This window comes from Serpula lacrymans (genome assembly GCF_000218685.1).
Source record: "Serpula lacrymans var. lacrymans S7.9 unplaced genomic scaffold SERLAscaffold_10, whole genome shotgun sequence".
In the NCBI taxonomy this organism is placed as follows: Eukaryota; Fungi; Basidiomycota; class Agaricomycetes; order Boletales; family Serpulaceae; genus Serpula; species Serpula lacrymans.
Window position 1 is genome coordinate 712,264 of NW_006763299.1, and position 16,673 is coordinate 728,936.

The 16,673-nt window shown below is 47.0% G+C and overlaps 5 protein-coding genes across 5 annotated transcripts; 3 read left to right on the top strand and 2 right to left on the bottom strand.

Annotated features, from left to right (window-relative positions):
• Positions 1-418: 418 nt before the first annotated feature.
• On the top strand, positions 419-5,598 carry SERLADRAFT_451169 (uncharacterized protein; the record flags this gene model as incomplete). Its single annotated transcript, XM_007320771.1, has 12 exons — positions 419-1,166; positions 1,517-1,947; positions 2,182-2,385; positions 2,442-2,585; positions 2,640-3,263; positions 3,314-3,481; positions 3,534-3,903; positions 3,954-4,106; positions 4,163-4,431; positions 4,489-4,708; positions 4,758-4,841; positions 4,898-5,598. The coding sequence occupies 12 exons, from the start codon at positions 419-421 to the stop codon at positions 5,314-5,316; spliced, it is 3,834 nt and encodes a 1,277-aa protein (XP_007320833.1).
• Positions 5,599-5,822: 224 nt separating this feature from the next.
• SERLADRAFT_451170 (carbohydrate esterase family 4 protein) lies at positions 5,823-8,137 on the top strand (the record flags this gene model as incomplete). The annotated part of the gene is made up of 10 exons (XM_007320772.1): positions 5,823-6,309; positions 6,367-6,417; positions 6,473-6,671; positions 6,725-6,754; positions 6,862-7,003; positions 7,078-7,195; positions 7,249-7,338; positions 7,396-7,486; positions 7,543-7,639; positions 7,694-8,137. The coding sequence occupies 10 exons, from the start codon at positions 5,937-5,939 to the stop codon at positions 7,928-7,930; spliced, it is 1,428 nt and encodes a 475-aa protein (XP_007320834.1).
• A 66-nt stretch (positions 8,138-8,203) lies between these two features.
• SERLADRAFT_416828 (uncharacterized protein) lies at positions 8,204-10,559 on the bottom strand (the record flags this gene model as incomplete). Its single annotated transcript, XM_007320773.1, has 2 exons — positions 8,204-10,095; positions 10,149-10,559. The coding sequence occupies 2 exons, from the start codon at positions 10,557-10,559 to the stop codon at positions 8,245-8,247; spliced, it is 2,262 nt and encodes a 753-aa protein (XP_007320835.1).
• A 306-nt stretch (positions 10,560-10,865) lies between these two features.
• SERLADRAFT_472955 (uncharacterized protein) lies at positions 10,866-12,651 on the top strand (the record flags this gene model as incomplete). Its single annotated transcript, XM_007320774.1, has 7 exons — positions 10,866-10,988; positions 11,042-11,373; positions 11,432-11,468; positions 11,520-11,618; positions 11,671-11,829; positions 11,881-11,957; positions 12,015-12,651. The coding sequence occupies 7 exons, from the start codon at positions 10,874-10,876 to the stop codon at positions 12,108-12,110; spliced, it is 915 nt and encodes a 304-aa protein (XP_007320836.1).
• Positions 12,624-14,173, bottom strand: SERLADRAFT_409853 (uncharacterized protein; the record flags this gene model as incomplete). The annotated part of the gene is made up of 3 exons (XM_007320775.1): positions 12,624-12,680; positions 12,802-12,897; positions 12,959-14,173. The coding sequence occupies 3 exons, from the start codon at positions 14,171-14,173 to the stop codon at positions 12,624-12,626; spliced, it is 1,368 nt and encodes a 455-aa protein (XP_007320837.1).
• Between the last annotated feature and the right edge of the window lie 2,500 nt (positions 14,174-16,673).

Here is a 16,673-nt window from a genome sequence, read left to right on the forward strand (position 1 = left end):
TCAAAATGTCGCCTGTGTCTGACAAATTTGAGAGGGTGTAGAGCCATATTCGTCGTGGATGGAGTGGGTGGATGGATGGGTGCAATCGATGGAATGACGATGCGAACAAAAGCCGAATTTACAATAATTTTTGTAGATAGAATGAGACACTGGACAGAGATTATCTCGAACGAGCTGTGAGCTACATCGACAGGCGCACGACACGAACGCCTACTGTGACGTGAAAGAGCATTGAGTTGCAGAGGACGTCGAGGGCAACGACGACGGCAAGGAAGAGCAGGCGTGACAGGAGGGAGAAACGGCGAACGCGGGTGTGACCACGCTGTAGCTGAGCGTCTCTTTCGGTCGTCCGTCTTTCTTCGCGGCTTTTCCAGTGTCCCCAATCTCTCTTTTATTTCCTCAGTGTTTGCCTTGTCTCATGGACAGGCCACTGGGCCCTCGCCAACCCGACAAACGCAATGAGGCGTACGAAACCATCTTTGGTCGTCCCAGCGCTACCCATCACCAGCTAAATTCTCATCCAAATTATGCACAATCCGTGCATGCAGTTCCTTACCACCAGCCCCAGAATGGTGCTCACTATCCTGTACAATATCCCCAGTACAACGCTCCTTTTGACAGGCGTACATCCCATCCTTCCTCGTATGCGTCCCCCGTACAAAATATTGCCTATTCGCAGCACCAATCGCCCTACAGGCAGTCCTACTATCCTCCCCCCTCCCAGCCCCCCTTTCCTCTCCATCCACACCCTTCCCAGCAACGTCCAAACACGCTTGCTCCTCCAACAACACATGGCCGTGCTCGCTCTGTCGTCACTTCCCCGCATACAGCAGGCATCATTGCTCCCAAACCCGAAGAACCCCCGGATGCAAGCCTCGAAGCCCTGACACGAGCTGGCCTCACACCGGCTCAGGCTTATCAAGCTCAGGTTTACCTCAACGCTCCTCCCGGCCAGCAGGCGGAGTGGGCCAGGCCTCCGCAGATCCCACAACCCATCGCCCAGAACGGAGGACCGTCGAGAACATCAGTCGAAATTCCAACGCTTGGTGTCCATCTTGAGCCCGATAACGGCCGATTAAACATCGATTTCAGCTCTGCCAGTAGCGATCATGGTACCGATGAGAGTCTCAGTGAGCTCCCTTGGGCTCGGACGTCTGACCTTACACGTGGGTTTTTCATGTCCTATATCCGGTGAATGCCTGCACGACCGTGCTAATTTTGATCTTCTCTTCCCGCAACATGCAAATAGCGATGGCTCCCGCCCAACAGTATTCACAACAGCATCGACATCCAAGCCCTCTCTCTGTTTCTTCTGACCAGAGTTACGGCCTGGCTTCCTTATCGTCTCGCCCTTATCCACTCCAGCTTGATACTGGCGTCATGTCCACGCGAACTTCCCTAATGAGCACATCTCCTTCATCTACCCTAGCTGAACAGCCATTGGCCTCCTCCACTCGCCGCTCATCCGAGTCCTCGAGGACAATGCCTGCTGGCATCGCATACCGCCGGGAACGAGCCACCGGCGACCGTTCCATGTCCATGTCAGCCGCCTCTTCCTCTATGCGAACAATACTTGACACTCGCTCTCGTCCTCCCATACCCTCAATGGGTGAGGGAAGAAACTCACCCACGTCCGTTCGTGTCGTAGTCACACGCAAAACACCCATCGTCTATCCTGCTCTGCTCTCCCGCGTTGCTGAAGTCTTCCGCGAACGCATAAACATAGCTGATAGAGTCAAAGATGGCCTCACATACAAAGACGCTTTTGATGGTCGCGAGGCTGTTGATAAGATAGCATATATCATCAAAACCACGGACCGTAACCTCGCTTTACTCCTCGGTCGTGCTTTGGATGCCCAAAAGTTCTTCCACGATGTCACCTACGATCACCGATTGAGGGACAGTGCAGGCGAGTTGTATCAATTCCGCACCAAGCTTAGCCCGTTTGTCAGTGGGGAGCTGGCCGCGCTGGAACAGCAAGCAGGGGAGATCGAGAGAGATGATGCAGAACCCAAGTCGCCTAGTCGCCCTGGTTTAAAGCAGGATGACTCCATAGGAGCATCCTTGCTCTCCGAGGGCGGCCTAGGTCAGTCAGGCAATGGTTCCAATGACTCGCATACGGATGTACAATATAAAGACGCATCATCGCCATCTACTCCTGCACAAACACGACAGCGACAGGGCTCAGAATCTCTCGACGAGATTCCCTTGCCCTCTGGCGTTTTCACACTCTTGACCGACTGCTACTCTCCGACCTGTACCAGAGATCAGCTATGCTACAGTATAGCTTGTCCACGAAGGCTGGAGCAGCAGGCTCGTCTCAACATGAAGCCTCAACCTGGACTAAAGAAACAGATAAGCCGAGAGAGTCTGGGTGACTTCGTTGTAAGTATTGTAAAAAGTCTCGATTTTCACCAAAGTGACCTCGATTTATGTCTTAGGAACCGGGTACACTCTGGATTCACTCGGTGCCCCAAGAAGTTGTGAACAGTGTGTCAGACATTGAGAAGAGGCGTCAGGAGGCAATCAACGAAGTCATCTACACCGAACGTGACTTTGTACGTGACATGGAGTATCTTCGTGATGTACGTCTTTCTATGCAGCAAATTGTCGCATAACCCACTAAACGGAATGTTTAGGCATGGGTCAATGGCTTAAAAGACAACGATATCATTTCACAAGATAGGCGCACAGACTTTTTACAACAAGTTTTTTGGAACGTGCATGAGATCATCGCTGTCAACACACGCCTTCGTGATGCTCTTAATAAACGACAAAAATCTTATGCTGTCGTCGAACGCATAGGAGATATTCTGTTGGATGCGGTGCCACACTTTGCACCCTTTGTGTCTTATGGTGCCCACCAGCTGTACGGAAAGTATGAATTCGAGAAAGAGAAAAGTTCAAATCCTGCTTTTGCGCAGTTTGTCGAGGTATGGTGCAGTGCAAATACTGATTTATTCATGTTAACCCTAACATTGGTATGTTCCCAGACTACTGAAAGGCTGCCCGAGTCCCGTAAACTCGAGCTTAATGGTTACTTGACCAAGCCCACTACACGTCTTGCTCGATATCCTCTATTGCTGGAGGCAGTACTCAAGCACACGCCTGATGACAATCCTGATAAACAGGTGCTTCCACAAGTCGTGGCCATAGTTCGGGAATTCCTCGGCAAGGTCAATGTTGAGACCGGGAAGACCGAAAATCGCTTCAATCTTTTACAACTAGACCAGCAATTGATCTACAGACAAGGAGAGCAAGTGGTAAGTTTATCAGTCAATAGCGCCAATATTCAGTGTTTATGTTTATGTAGGATCTACGTTTGCAAGAAGAAGGAAGGGAGTTGGTCTATAAAGGTGCACTCAACAAGCGTGGTGGTGGCCAAGGTGACAGTGGAGACCTGCTAGTATATTTGTTTGATCATGCCCTGCTGATGGTCAAACAAAAAAGCAAGCACGAGCAGTATAAAGTATATCGACGTGTAAGTTTTGCACTGTTTTCTGTTTTCCGCTGTCGTTCTGACGCATGTTCAGCCCATACCTCTTGAACTTCTTTTTATCTCCGTTCCCGAGGACACTGCCAATGCTGGGAAACCGGTAGGGAACAAGCAGGGGAAGACCTTGACGAAGAAATCATCGTTTAGTAAGGGTGCCCCACATGCTCCTGTTATCCCTATCAAGATCGACGGTAAAGGCGGATTCGCCATCACTTTCGTTCATCTTGGTCGAAAATACTACCATCTAACTCTGTGGGCGAGTACGTTTGTCAGTCATCGCAAGTGGGTAGAAAACATCACCAAACAGCAAGAGATCATGCGCGAAAGAAGCGCGGTCTTTGACACCATCATTTTGTGCGAAGGCTTTTTCATTGGATCAAACAAAGTAAATTGCGCAGCGCCGTTCGGTGAGTCGACCATTGGCTGGGTGTTCTGGGTTGATCTAACTAGCTTACAGCCAGTGGAAGACGCATCGTTTTCGGTACCGATGATGGCGTGTATCTGTCAGATCTTCGAGCACCAAACAGAGATCCATTCAAGGTGTTAGCCTTACTGGACGTCTCACAGGTTGATGTTTTGGAAGAATTCCAGCTTTTGATTGTCCTGTCAGGTGAGAGTTTAGCTTGAGTTAGTACAGACTCAACGGTCCTGATGGTGTCGGTAAAGAACGTCAAGTGGTCACTTTCCCACTTGATGCTTTGGATCCTATGGACCCAATGGCAGGTTTAAAGCGAGCAAAAAGGATATCGTCTCATACATCCTTTTTCAAAGCTGGTATCTGCTTGGGCAAAGTATTGGTTTGCATAGTCAAGTCAAGCCCTTTGTCTAGTACAATCAAGACGCTGGAGCCTATCGATCAAAACGTTCGTGGGAGGAGCAAGCCTACGTTCCGCAAATTGTTGCAGGGTGGCAATGATACTCTAAAGCTCTTCAGGGTGTGTACAACTACTTGTTTGAAGATGTTCATGTCTTTATATTTCTTTTTCTTTCAGGAGTTCTACATTCCAGTGGAGTCGAGCTCGATACACTTCCTCAAGACTAAACTCTGTGTAGGATGTTCCAAGGGATTTGAGATTGTCGACCTGGAGAGCCTCGATACGCAGGGTTTATTGGATCCGGCGGACTCTACCCTCGACTTTGTGAGAAAGAAAGAAAATCTGAAGCCCATGGCTATTTATCGCATCGACAACGAGTTCTTGTTGTGTTATGATGGTGAGCCAATATCCTGTTGAGATCACGTCAGATACTAAAGACAAGTCAGAATTTGCGTTTTATGTCAATAAAAATGGGTGGCGTTCGCGGCAGGGATTTATGGTGCATTGGGAGGGTTCACCCACTGGCTTCGGTGAGTCAACTTTGGTCTTCACGAGTCTTTACTGCGGGACTGAGTGCTGTCAATAGCTCTTCGTTATCCTTATGTTTTGGCATTTGAGCCAAACTTTGTCGAGATTCGTCATGTCGAAAGTGGACATATGTCCCAAGTCATTCAAGGCAATAACCTTCGCCTGTTGTTTGCCGATACTCCACCTTCTAATGCGAATTCGTCTAATGCTGCTCATTATAATCCACAATATGGAGGAGCACCATACAATCCATACAACTCTTCGCCTACACCCCCTCCGTCGTACCATGGTCGACAGTCACTTCCTGGGTATGGGGCGCCTCAGCAGGCACCTTTCCTTCACCCTCGCTACGTACCGCCGTCTGGCCGGGATGAAATATTGATGGTGTCCGACGACCGGATTCTGACGATTCGATTTGCTGCTGGGCACAATGGTCAAGTAATGTCGGATACTGTGTCACTTGCATCTTCAAGATGACCTGAGTAATTAGCTGTCTGTGGTGTTCTTTAACTTGTGTGACCTGCATATATTGTTCTTGTTGATACTCGATGGGGGTGTTTATATGAATATCATCTTTCTGATTTGTCTTTCTTTCGGATGTTCTATAGCACTCTCCTGTCATAGCTTATATATCTTACCTGCACTGTATTCAAGGCCAACTTATTCAAGTATATTCGATGTATAGTCTGATAGTCTGAGCAGGATGTGGTATTGCTGTACTAGTACTTGTAGTGTGGTTGTATTAGTGTGCAGTGGAGCAAAATTATCGTAGCGAAAGCAAAGATGGAGCAGACCGAGTCTAGAATGAGTGATTGTACATAAGAGGGATGCTTTATCGTGATTCCTGTGAAAAGGTCACCAATTTTTATACATGTTGGTATGCGATTGCCGGGAGGGCGAGTCGGCTGAGTGCCAAGTCTCTCTTAGCCTTCCGTAAAAGGAAAGTGAGGTAGTTCGTTGCTGTCGTCGCTTCATATTTCCATGCCGGTTTTTATCTGTTTGCTCTTGGTTTTCTTCCATATCCACCTATTCATTTATTTCTCATACAGTTCTGCATTAATCCACATCCCCGTCGCTCTTTTTACTTACCCACCACTATGCAGCTTCAAGCTCTCGTCGCTCTTTTAACGCTCATTGGGTCTTCGAATGCACACCAAGTCCACAACGCCCAACATGCTCGCTTGGCAAAGAGGGCTACAGTCAACACTGTAACTACCACTGTAGCTACCACCTCACACTCATCTTCCGCCGCCGCGACATCTTCTGCCTCCTCCCTATTGTCGATGGCTGCGACAACATCTGCCAGCGCGTCCTTGCCGTCGGTTTCGTCCATGGTTGGCACAGGTATCCCACCGTTGAGCCAGCTTACATCCGGAATGCCCTCGCCATCAACGTTGCCTCCAACTGCCACCTACTCTGGTGGTGCTAGTCCGCCTGTTTCCGGCGTCCCTCCTCTTCCTTCACCAACGTGTGAGCACGTGTTCTCTACAAAGGTCATTACTAGGCGGCTAACTTGGTAAACCATAGTTGTTTATAAAAATGGCGACTGGCCTACCCAGGATCAAGTTCCTCCAACAAGTACTGAGTGCAACTCCTGGGTCATTCGTGAACGGTATTAATCACGTGTGTTTAGATTCTTCAGAGGTTCAACAATGGATGAAGGAATTGGAAGCCTTCAACATCCCTAGCTTCGCTCCCACTGTAGACGGTTCCTGTGGGACTGATCCCGATGCTTTAGCTCATGCTGCTGACCGTGGCTGGTGGACCTGTGGAGGTTATACGAGGCCAACCGATATCACCGCTTGTCCTGATAAGTTGACGTGGGGTGTCAGGTAATACGCTGATCGGGCTTCACTATATCATTTTACTAACGATGTCCAAATAGTTTCGACGATGGTCCCGGTCCTTATAGTACGTGATGTTTCTTCCAATAAGCCAAGTTCAGGATAATGAACTGCTTTTCTACAGCCCAGTCTGTATTGTTGTGTAACTTCTAGCCTTTTCTCTGACATCATCTTACAGACAGCTACTCGAGTTCTTGTTTCAAAAGAACATTAGCTCTACTTTCTTCGTCATTGGATCTCGTATCATTGAACGTCCTGCGGTCTTGGTTGAAGAGTACATGGGTGGCCATGAAATCAGCGTGCATACTTGGTCTCATCGCGTATGTCTGATATAGCTTATTTTTCATTCATGGACATGGCCAACTAATTCGATGTTTTTATTTTATCATACCAGCCCCTAACTTCTCTCACTAATGAGCAAATCGTTGCCGAGCTGGGATGGACCCGTAAAGCTATCAAAGCCGTTATTGGCGTGACTCCAACTACCATGCGCCCGCCATTTGGGGATATTGGTTAGTTTTTCTTCTGTTAATTACCCATCGCCAAAAAAACTCATTTTAAACAGACGACCGTGTTCGGGCCATCTCACTGGCCATGGGTTTAGTTCCCGTGATCTGGACTCGTACTCCTTCCGGTTCACAATTTGATACCAATGGTCAATCTTCTGCTTATTGAATGAGGAGGTGGTTTAACTGACATTAGTTATATGTAGATTGGAAGGTACCAGGAGGGGTGGTCACCGGGCCTGAGTCATTCTCAACTTTCCAGTCCATCCTTGGCAATGCCACGATCATTGACACTGGGTAAGCGTTCATAAAAAGATATCATAGATTGAATTCGCTCAACTCTACATGTATAGATTTGTTGTCTTACAGCACGATCTCTATGCCAGCACTGTCGACCTTGCCGTAGGATATACTTTACCTCTCGCGATGAGCTTCAACCCGCATCTCACTGTTAGTACCATTACCATGTGTAGATGTATGCAGATACTGACTATGCTGTTATAGCTGGAGCCTATTGGCCAATGCAACAAAATCCCTGAGAGCAACCTTTATCGCGAGAGCAACACGAATACGACATTCCCCTATAAAAACGCCACCAGTGGAGACCCTTCGATCCCAGTCTCGCCTTCCCAGGACACTTCTGGTACAAATTCGACAAACGCTGCTTCGGATGCCTTGAACCCTATTTACAATATAGCTGCTGCTGCGGGGATTGTCATGTCTACTATTCTTCTTACTTGACTTCCTAATATCATTACTGACGGACAATTAAGATCTGGACCAACGTAGATACATCTGTTGAATTTATCTGGTTTTAGAGGATGTCTTCATGAGCATTAGAGCATCGCGTGATATTTCAAGGCTACAGCCGTCATCGATGTCTAGGCTTATGACAATGACGTCCTTATTTCCTGTTCACGTACGAATGGTGGTGTTCCACCTATACTTATTTGTAAAAAAAATGCAAATGGATATGAAGCTTACATCAAAAGTTCAGTTTACCAAAAGAACTCAATAAAAAGAAGGTATATAATAAAAGAATGTAAGAATACAACTCATTTGAATCGCGTCAAGATATTACGAAGGGGCGTTGTCATCCTCTTCTTCTGAACACCCGCCTGCTGGACCGCACGACCGAGAGTACCTTCGTTCAAAACAGACCATCGAGCTGGACGAGGCGGAACAGATGCACTTCTCGGCTCATTCTCCTTCTCGACAACGTCGATGACAGAGTGACGGCCAAAAGACGTAGATTTGCAAGGTCGCAGAACCTTTTGTTGCGCTACATTGACTGACACAGGCTGGAGCGGTGAGATCATCGAGGCACGCTTGGAGATCGAAAGTGTTTTCAGGGAAGTCTTCTCCTTCGGAAGTAGTTTCTCCTGGTCAAACGACTTGTGTCTCGGAATGACTTTCCGCTGTAGTGTTGCACTTGGTTTAGAGGGTAGCTGCTGTTTCGGCGTCGATTTCTTCTGAAGAGATAGAGTCGGGATCGCGGGTACTTGAACAGACACTTTATTCAGAACAATGGAAGGGCTCGTTGGACTGCTTGGCGCTTCCAAGTCGGTATCGCTTTCATCTGGGGTGTGACTCTGACGGAGCGGGGAGGGCCGTTTAAGAGTAGATAAGGGTGTCATGCAGCTTGAGACAGGTACTTGTACTTTCAGATGGGAGCTTTCCTCTTCATCTGGAGTTAGAAATCGAACGCTCTTGACTTTCTTCAGAATACCTCTCACACGTTTCGGGCTTGATGGACTGACCAAGGCAGGGCGTGGCGGGAGTGGAAGAGAAGGTGGACGGTTGGGAGGTGCGCCGACGGTAGTAGGCATATTGGACAGTGGTAAAGCCGAGGAAGAACGATAGGTTTTGCGTCTGTCAGTGACTGCCATGGAGGTCGCCATAGGAGACACAAGAGTGGAAGATGACAAAGGCTCAAAGTCACGGGACGTACAAAAAGCATCTGCATTTATTTCTTCTTCCTGCGGAGACGGGGGGAAAGGTCCTATTCCGACTGCATCGTGTGTATTGATGAAGATAGATTTGCGACGGCCTGATAATGATGGAGAAGCATCCTGCGCAAAAGCCCATTCTTCTTCGTCCTCGTCTTCCTCGAGAGAAACAATCGGAACACCAGCGGAGACCGACCTATGTACAGGCTGTCCTTCCCTTTCAGGTGGAGAGGGAGACGCCTGATGGTCTGGGAAATAACACTGTGACCTTAGGTTGGACAACATAGTTTGATGATCCAATAGCGGTTCGTCGGGGGCATTCGCATACTCAAATGAGGGCGAGTAGTTTGAAGGAGAACCAAGGAAAGCGCTCGGAATACCAGGGTAATCAATTACCTTATTCTCTTCGAGGCGCAGGGGTACAATTTCCTTCCCTCTTCGAATAGCGAGAGGTGCTTCTGACAGGTCCATAGAAGCCGTGATTGTTGCAGTTGAGTTAGAGACTATCAACGAAGGAACACCTTGTTCTCGGCGGGGTACCAACGGCTTTGCACCAGTGGGTTCGCTGCAGACGTGGGGGTCAGGTTGCGATAACCCGACATTGAGGCTAGCAGTGTCCGTATCCATGTTTGCAGGGTAATGGAGGGACAAGCGAGTGTTCTTACCCACAGCTTGCATGGTGATCTCGTGTTCGAATACCAACGCTTCACGCCATGCAGAAGGTTCTGAACCACAGGGCGTACGGCAATGTTCGATGCCACCTTTGCATGTGTTATTTTCGTGGTTATTGATGCCCGTAATAGATGCTGTCTTGTCCGTATGCTTCTGAGATCGCCTTTTAAGTCCTTTCATTCTTTCTGACAAGAAGACGGATCCTTCTGGAGTCCATGTAACTTGTGTTCTTCTATCACTTGACCAAGGAATGTGACCTGGGGGATGTGTAGATACGAGGCTGCTCTGGTACGAAGCATGATACAGCGCGACTCAGGAGAAAAGATAAGAAGACTTACTATCCATGAGTCGACAAATATTTCTTCTCTCAGGACCAAGTTGAGTCGTGGAATGGTTGGTGCAGTGAGCAAGACAGTGTCTGTCTCATACTCCTCGTGTGTGCGGCTGGATGTCGATGCACATGGCGGAAGTGGGAAGAGTAACCTTGCACGATGGTCGACCATTGTGAAGAGAGGGGGCCTACGTCCAGAAGGGAAAGGAGAAATGTCAGAATCTTGACTACAACCATCATTGTCATCAGATGATTCATCAAAGGGTAGCGATACAAGAAACAGGTCTTCGTTGTCGCCAGTCTTCTCAAGGATTTCCTTGATATCAAGAGAAGAGACGGAATCGAACGATGCAAGCGGTTGCCTCTGAGTCCTATGTGGCCGAACACGAAGTGACTGGAGATGATGAGCGCGAGACATGGTTGCTATGCATAAGATGAATAGTCCAACCGCAAGATATGATGGGGAAAAGGACCACGGAGGCTCGAGTGTCAACTAGAACTTTTATATGCATAAGCATGGCCGGAGGCTGACTTACACCTGAGTGACACCTCGAAGTGAGTGCAGTAGCAGGTAGAGACTAGTAGATATAGGCAGACATGACACTTGAATATAAAAATGTGTAGCATTGAGCTCTGATTTCCGTTATTTGCTAGCACTGGACACGAATTTTCTGGAATGCCCCTTAAAAGTATATCATGGAGGAGGGCACAGTCGGCTGTACCCGAGTCCCGATGGCAGAACAGCTTGACGAAACCCCATCTCTAGCCACTCAAGATAGTTCATCTTTGCACAAGGATGATGGTTCGTTGACTTCTGGAGATATCCTGGACGACGCCCAGATAGAGGCAAGCATGCTATGACCTGTCGATGTTACTGTTGTATTTACACCGCATAAAAGGAACGTCTTCGAGATGCAGATGAACTCAAGCAAGATGGAAATGAGGCATTCAGATCGAAAGAATGGTCATCAGCTCTCGTTTACTATTCAACAGCATTGGCAAAGTTGCCAAAGAGGAAAGAAACTGGACATAAAGACCCTATCAAAAACCTAAACGAAACCGAGTCTGGCCTTAAAGAAGCGGAGGATCGAAAGGGTAAGGGCAAAGCAGACACCACTCAGAAACCCGAAACCACCCAAACGCCAGAACCCATTCAAACGCCGTTGGAAGCAGAGTGCTCGAAAGCTAGAGCGATATTGAATGCGAATATCGGAGCATGTCGCATGAAACTGGTAGGTCGAAGGTCTTCGTTTAGGTCTGTCCTAGCTACGCACATATACGTCTTTCTAGGGTGACGACAAGGCAGCCGTAGATGCTTGCACAGAAGGTTGAGTCGCAGCTAGACTGTTTGATCTTTGAATTAACTCCGGTCACTTAGCTTTGCGAGATGACCCAAAATATGTCAAAGCCCTTCAACGCCGGGCAGCTTGCAATGAAAAGATCAATAGTTGGTCGGCTCTCAGCAGTGCACAAGAAGGTCAGCCGAAGTGCGTCTCATTCGCATATTGTGATTAACCGCAGAAGAATAGATTACCAGACAATCATAGAACTTGTACCTTCGAGCTCTCCCATGAGCAATGATGCTAAGCGATCATTGTACTATATCAAACCTCGAGTGGAAGCTGCTCAAAAGAAAGAGACGGCAGAGATGATGGATAAGTTTAAAGGCCTAGGAAATACTATCCTCGGTAAGTTTTTGTTACTAATCGAGTTAGTATAATATATCATCATGATGACAGGAAAATTCGGACTGTCGACCGACAACTTCAAGTTTGAACCAAACGGAAAAGGAGGCTATAATATGAACTTCAGCCAATGATCAGTGCGTTCTCCAAGACCCATTCAACATAGCGATGGCTGAATTTTTCAATAGTGCGTACTACGTAGTAGCATTCTGTCGGAAGATCAAAGATCAAATCCTTTGATGCATTCGATTAAGTATTGTATGCTGGCATATGAATGTGAATAACCGAACAATGCATTTTCAATGGCGAGATCATGAACTAGGCAGAGAAATTCTGTCAGAGCATGACCTGTCGCCTTAATTGTACCGTTCTAGATTTTCATTGACGACTCGTCAGAAGTACGCAAGTTTAGAATGGAGCACAACATAAGATTTACCATCCCATAGCCAAATAATACCTCATACTACAACAATAGTACATGTTCATATCCACCTGATATCTACGACAATGATGAAGATCAGATCTTCAACCAAGGCAACCGTGCTCGTCGTTCACGGCTGACAGAGCTCTCTACAGGGAGATGAGAAAGTGGGATGGTAGACGCACACGCTACTACTGTAGTGTTTCCTCGCGATCGACTGAAGAATGCCTTTAAAGAAGCGCCTGCATTGCTCCGGCCTGGAGGAGCTGACAACGGTGGTCTAGTCCCAGCAGATCGTCGACTGGCGCAGCCACTGCTCTCAGACCCAGCATTAAATGAACCATTTGACGACGTAAAAGAGTGGTCAGTAGACGGATCACTCAACGAAATCAAGCTTGGGTTCCGGTGGTCCATAGTGTAATGTTTGGGTGGACTATGGTATCCGGATGTAGGGCTAACGAAGGGAGATTTAGATGATCCGATCAGAAAGTCTGGGGTTCGCTGAAAGCAGGGACGGTATTAGACCAAATAGCAAGACTGAGAAGAGCACGCACGTATAGTTGAGGACTGTAAACGCATCCCATGGTTTCTTGGTGGGAAACGAGTCGGCCTGTGATGCATTTCGCTATATTCGTTTTTGTAGTAGGGGGCTACAAAATAGCAACTCAATGATTGTAGGAATGAATGAAATTGAATAAACAGATGACTAACAATTTCTACTACGGCTCCTTTACTCTTGTTGGGGGGAGCAGTTGCTCGCCATTTACCTTTGTCAGCCCATGTAGGCGTAGTGCTTATCCCTGGAGTCGAGGGTCGGAGCGTTGTCGACGAATCATCCCTTCCTCCCATGCCAGAAAAATACATCCTTCCCTCCGTCTGGAAGTCCCCGCATGCCCTGGCGCGAGGATAAGGTAGTCCTTTCACTACAGCCGCAATGTCCTCGAGATGGCCTAAAGTTTGGAGCATATCAAGTGGCATTCCAGGGGAACCGTCTCCCGTCAGATCTGTGCCATTTGCTACGGAAGCAAAAGTCGGTTTCCCAGCTTCATCGACGCGAGGCCATATCTGAGCCGCTACAGCATGCATGAACTTATCCTCGCCATCAACCTTCGTGGGTACTAAGCGAAAACAGCGACCTGATCGCTTGGAAAGTCCAGTGGCCATGGAAGACCCTGAAGGAGGTGGAGGGCTGAGCGGCGGAGTGGAGGTGCGAGTAGGGATGATGGGAAATCGATATTCTTTAGCTTCGTCTCGATTGCGATTAACAGTGGTATGAGTTCCACTCTCGCGAAAATTTCCACGAGTCATACCTCTGCGTTCACCAGCAGCAGAAGGGACTGCACGGTCCATAATTTCTTTACCTGCGGATGAGTCGAAGTACTCTGTGGACCAGGATGAAGGCAAAGAGTTGAGAGATGGAGAACCTATGAGAGATGAACTACGCCTGGGAGTACATTTGTTCGAATTGACCAAAGGGTGGCGTGTCTGTGACTGAATATGAAAGTCGATGGAATCCAGCGACAAAGGTAGATGTGCTGCAAGGATACGGCGGCTGGCACCAAGCGAAGTAACGGGGTCTACGCTGGCAGGTTTCGTTACGGGACCTATTGGAAGAGCATTTTTGCGAATGGGAGACAAAGGGACAATCGGACAGAACTTTTCATAAGAAGGACCACGGACATGTGACTCATGCTGGGACGAGAGCGGTACATTTGGACTGGGAGCGTCAATGTCAGGCTGCTCGATGATATAGCGACGGCTTTCCATTGCTTGAGCAACCATAGTGTTTGACATGTCTTTTAGGATAGGCCGGGAAGTCCTAGGCGACATGGAAAGTTTAACTGGTGGATAGCGAAAATCCGCTTTCTTGTCGGTGTTCGTCACCGCAGGAGAGTTTAGCTGCCGGTGAATGCAAACGGATGCCATGTTAAAGGCAGAGGTATTTGGTGTTGGGGGTGGTTGTAGCAATCAAAAATTGCACAAAGAAAGGTTTCCAACTAAACAATGGGAAGGAGACAATGAGGTTTTGCTCGGGCAAGAGAGAGGCTGACATCCTTCTAGTGTCTGGACCTGACCGCGCCTAACCAGGCTAATCAAGGAAAATAAAACAGGATGTACGAGCATTTGATAAGATTTGTTTCGCTCACAGGGGCGAGTGACACGAGGCCATCGAAGACCTACCACGATAGTTACCCTCACTGGCACAGATAAAGGTTGATTAGAAATTTCTCTGCTTTGAATGTACCAAAGCTTCCATCCTTGGGTTTTCAAAGTAGTTATGATCCTTATACTGGACGATACGGATGCTGTACGAATGCGCTGAGCTGTGAGACATGTCAAACTACTGCGAAACTGCGAACTTCTGGAACCGAATGGAGTTTTGATGATTATGGCAAGTACGAAGCCTCTTAAGCGGGGATGGGACCTCAGGCACCTCGTGTATAACACAAGGTTCTAACCAGAAAAGTCAGGACCCCGAAATCAGGAATAATACTACCAGTGCTAGTCTTTAAAAATGGCTGTACCCAGGGGGCACCCAAAACAAAGGTTTTTGGTAGCCAGTCTAAGAGAAAAAGTAGATGGTATTGAAGAGGATAAAGTACAATGTCTCAGTTTAACATTTTGCTTATTCTTTAAGAAATTATACCCGAGCAAAGTTCTGTTTGCTGGAAGTTTAATGCACTCAGTTCATAGTATCATGTTTAAATATGATATATGATAGACTTTATTCATAATGTATGGTGTTTTTGAATTTCTGTGGTTGAAATTGCTGAGAAAGCTAAGTGCATTTTATATTTGGGTTTAAATGTATTCATAAGTGAATTACTATTTTCTTGTAAAAGCCTTATCCCCTATACCGAACTAACGGAGGGATGAAGACCTTAAATCGACAAGTAGCGTCACAAGTAATCGATTGAGAAGTAATCAACAACTAAGGAAAATATGTACATGGGTGTTCACTATATATACGTTTCTGAGAGTCAGCCATGAGGCGCTGACTGATGTTCTTTGTAATAGTTCTAGGCTCTTTGTCACGTGATGGTCACGTGATCTGATATAACTAAGTATTATGTTATCCGCGCTAATAGCAGCAGCTTAACATATTATATCTGTTCATGTGATTAGATATTAAAGAAAATGAAAAAGAAACTAGCGCTCTTGTTCAGGTCGTGACATTACCCCCTCTTTAGGACTTTCGTCTCGAAAGTAGGGGTCCATTTTTCCGTTTTCCCAATTGAACAGTTGTTTTCGGACTCTAGTCGTTGTGAAGTTTTCGAACGGTTGGAAATGTAATTGGAATCGTATCCGTCGGGGTGCACTAGGGTTGTTATCGTGGAATGTTTTTACTTTGTCTGGTGAGTTGTTTAGGTGTTGTTCGGGTTCCCATGTGCGTTCCTCTTTTGGATAATTCTTCCAATGTACTAAATATTCCAATTTTCCTCTTTTTAGACATGAGTCTAGAACTTCTTCGACTTCATATTCTTCTTGTCCGTCTACTATTACCGGCGGTATCGGTTTAGGTTTCTGTTGGGAAGGGAATTGTGGTTCTTTGTATGGCGTGAGTTTTATCTCGTTAAAGACCGGATGAATGGGCCGCCATGTCGGTGGTAATGCTAGTTTATAGGCCGATTCGCCTATCTTTTCCAGTATCTCGAACAGGCCGTGTCTCTTATCGTCCAGTTTCTTAGCTGGTCGATCCGTTGAGATATTTGTTGCTTCCACATACACCTTATCTCCTACTCTATATTCCACTGCTTCTCTTTTCTTCTTATCGTACTGCCTCTTCATCTGTTCAGCTGCCTTTTGCAGCGACTCTTCTGCTTTCTTTCTCGTTTCTGTCATTCTTTTTACGAAATCTTCCGCATTTTCGTTCTTCACCCCCACTTTCACTACTTCCTGTGTTCTCGGATGATGTCCATGATTCAAGTAGAACGGGCTATATCCCGTCGCAGAATGTTGTTTGTTATTGTAAGAGAATTCTGCTAGGGTAAGCCATTCTGCCCAATCATCTTGTTTATGGTTTACGAAGATTCTGAGATACTGCTCTATCTCTTGATTGATCCTCTCCGTTTGTCCATCCGTTTGTGGGTGCCAAGCCGTTGATGGGTTTGCTTTTATCTGAAGAAGCGTATGTAGATCTTTCATGAATTTTGAAACGAACTGCGGTCCTCGATCTGAGATGATCTTTTCGGGTATGCCGTGGTTTCTGAATACATGATCTCTAAATAATCGTGCCACTCCTTCCGATGTGATTTCCATCTGCGTGGGAATTACCTTGATCATTTTTGTAAACCGATCTACTATTACCATTATCATGTTATATCCATTTGATTCTGGTAATGGTCCGATCAGATCTACCGATATGATCTGCCACGGTTTATCCGGGATCTCGTTTGGATGGAGCGGTGCTGCTTTCTTTTTATGG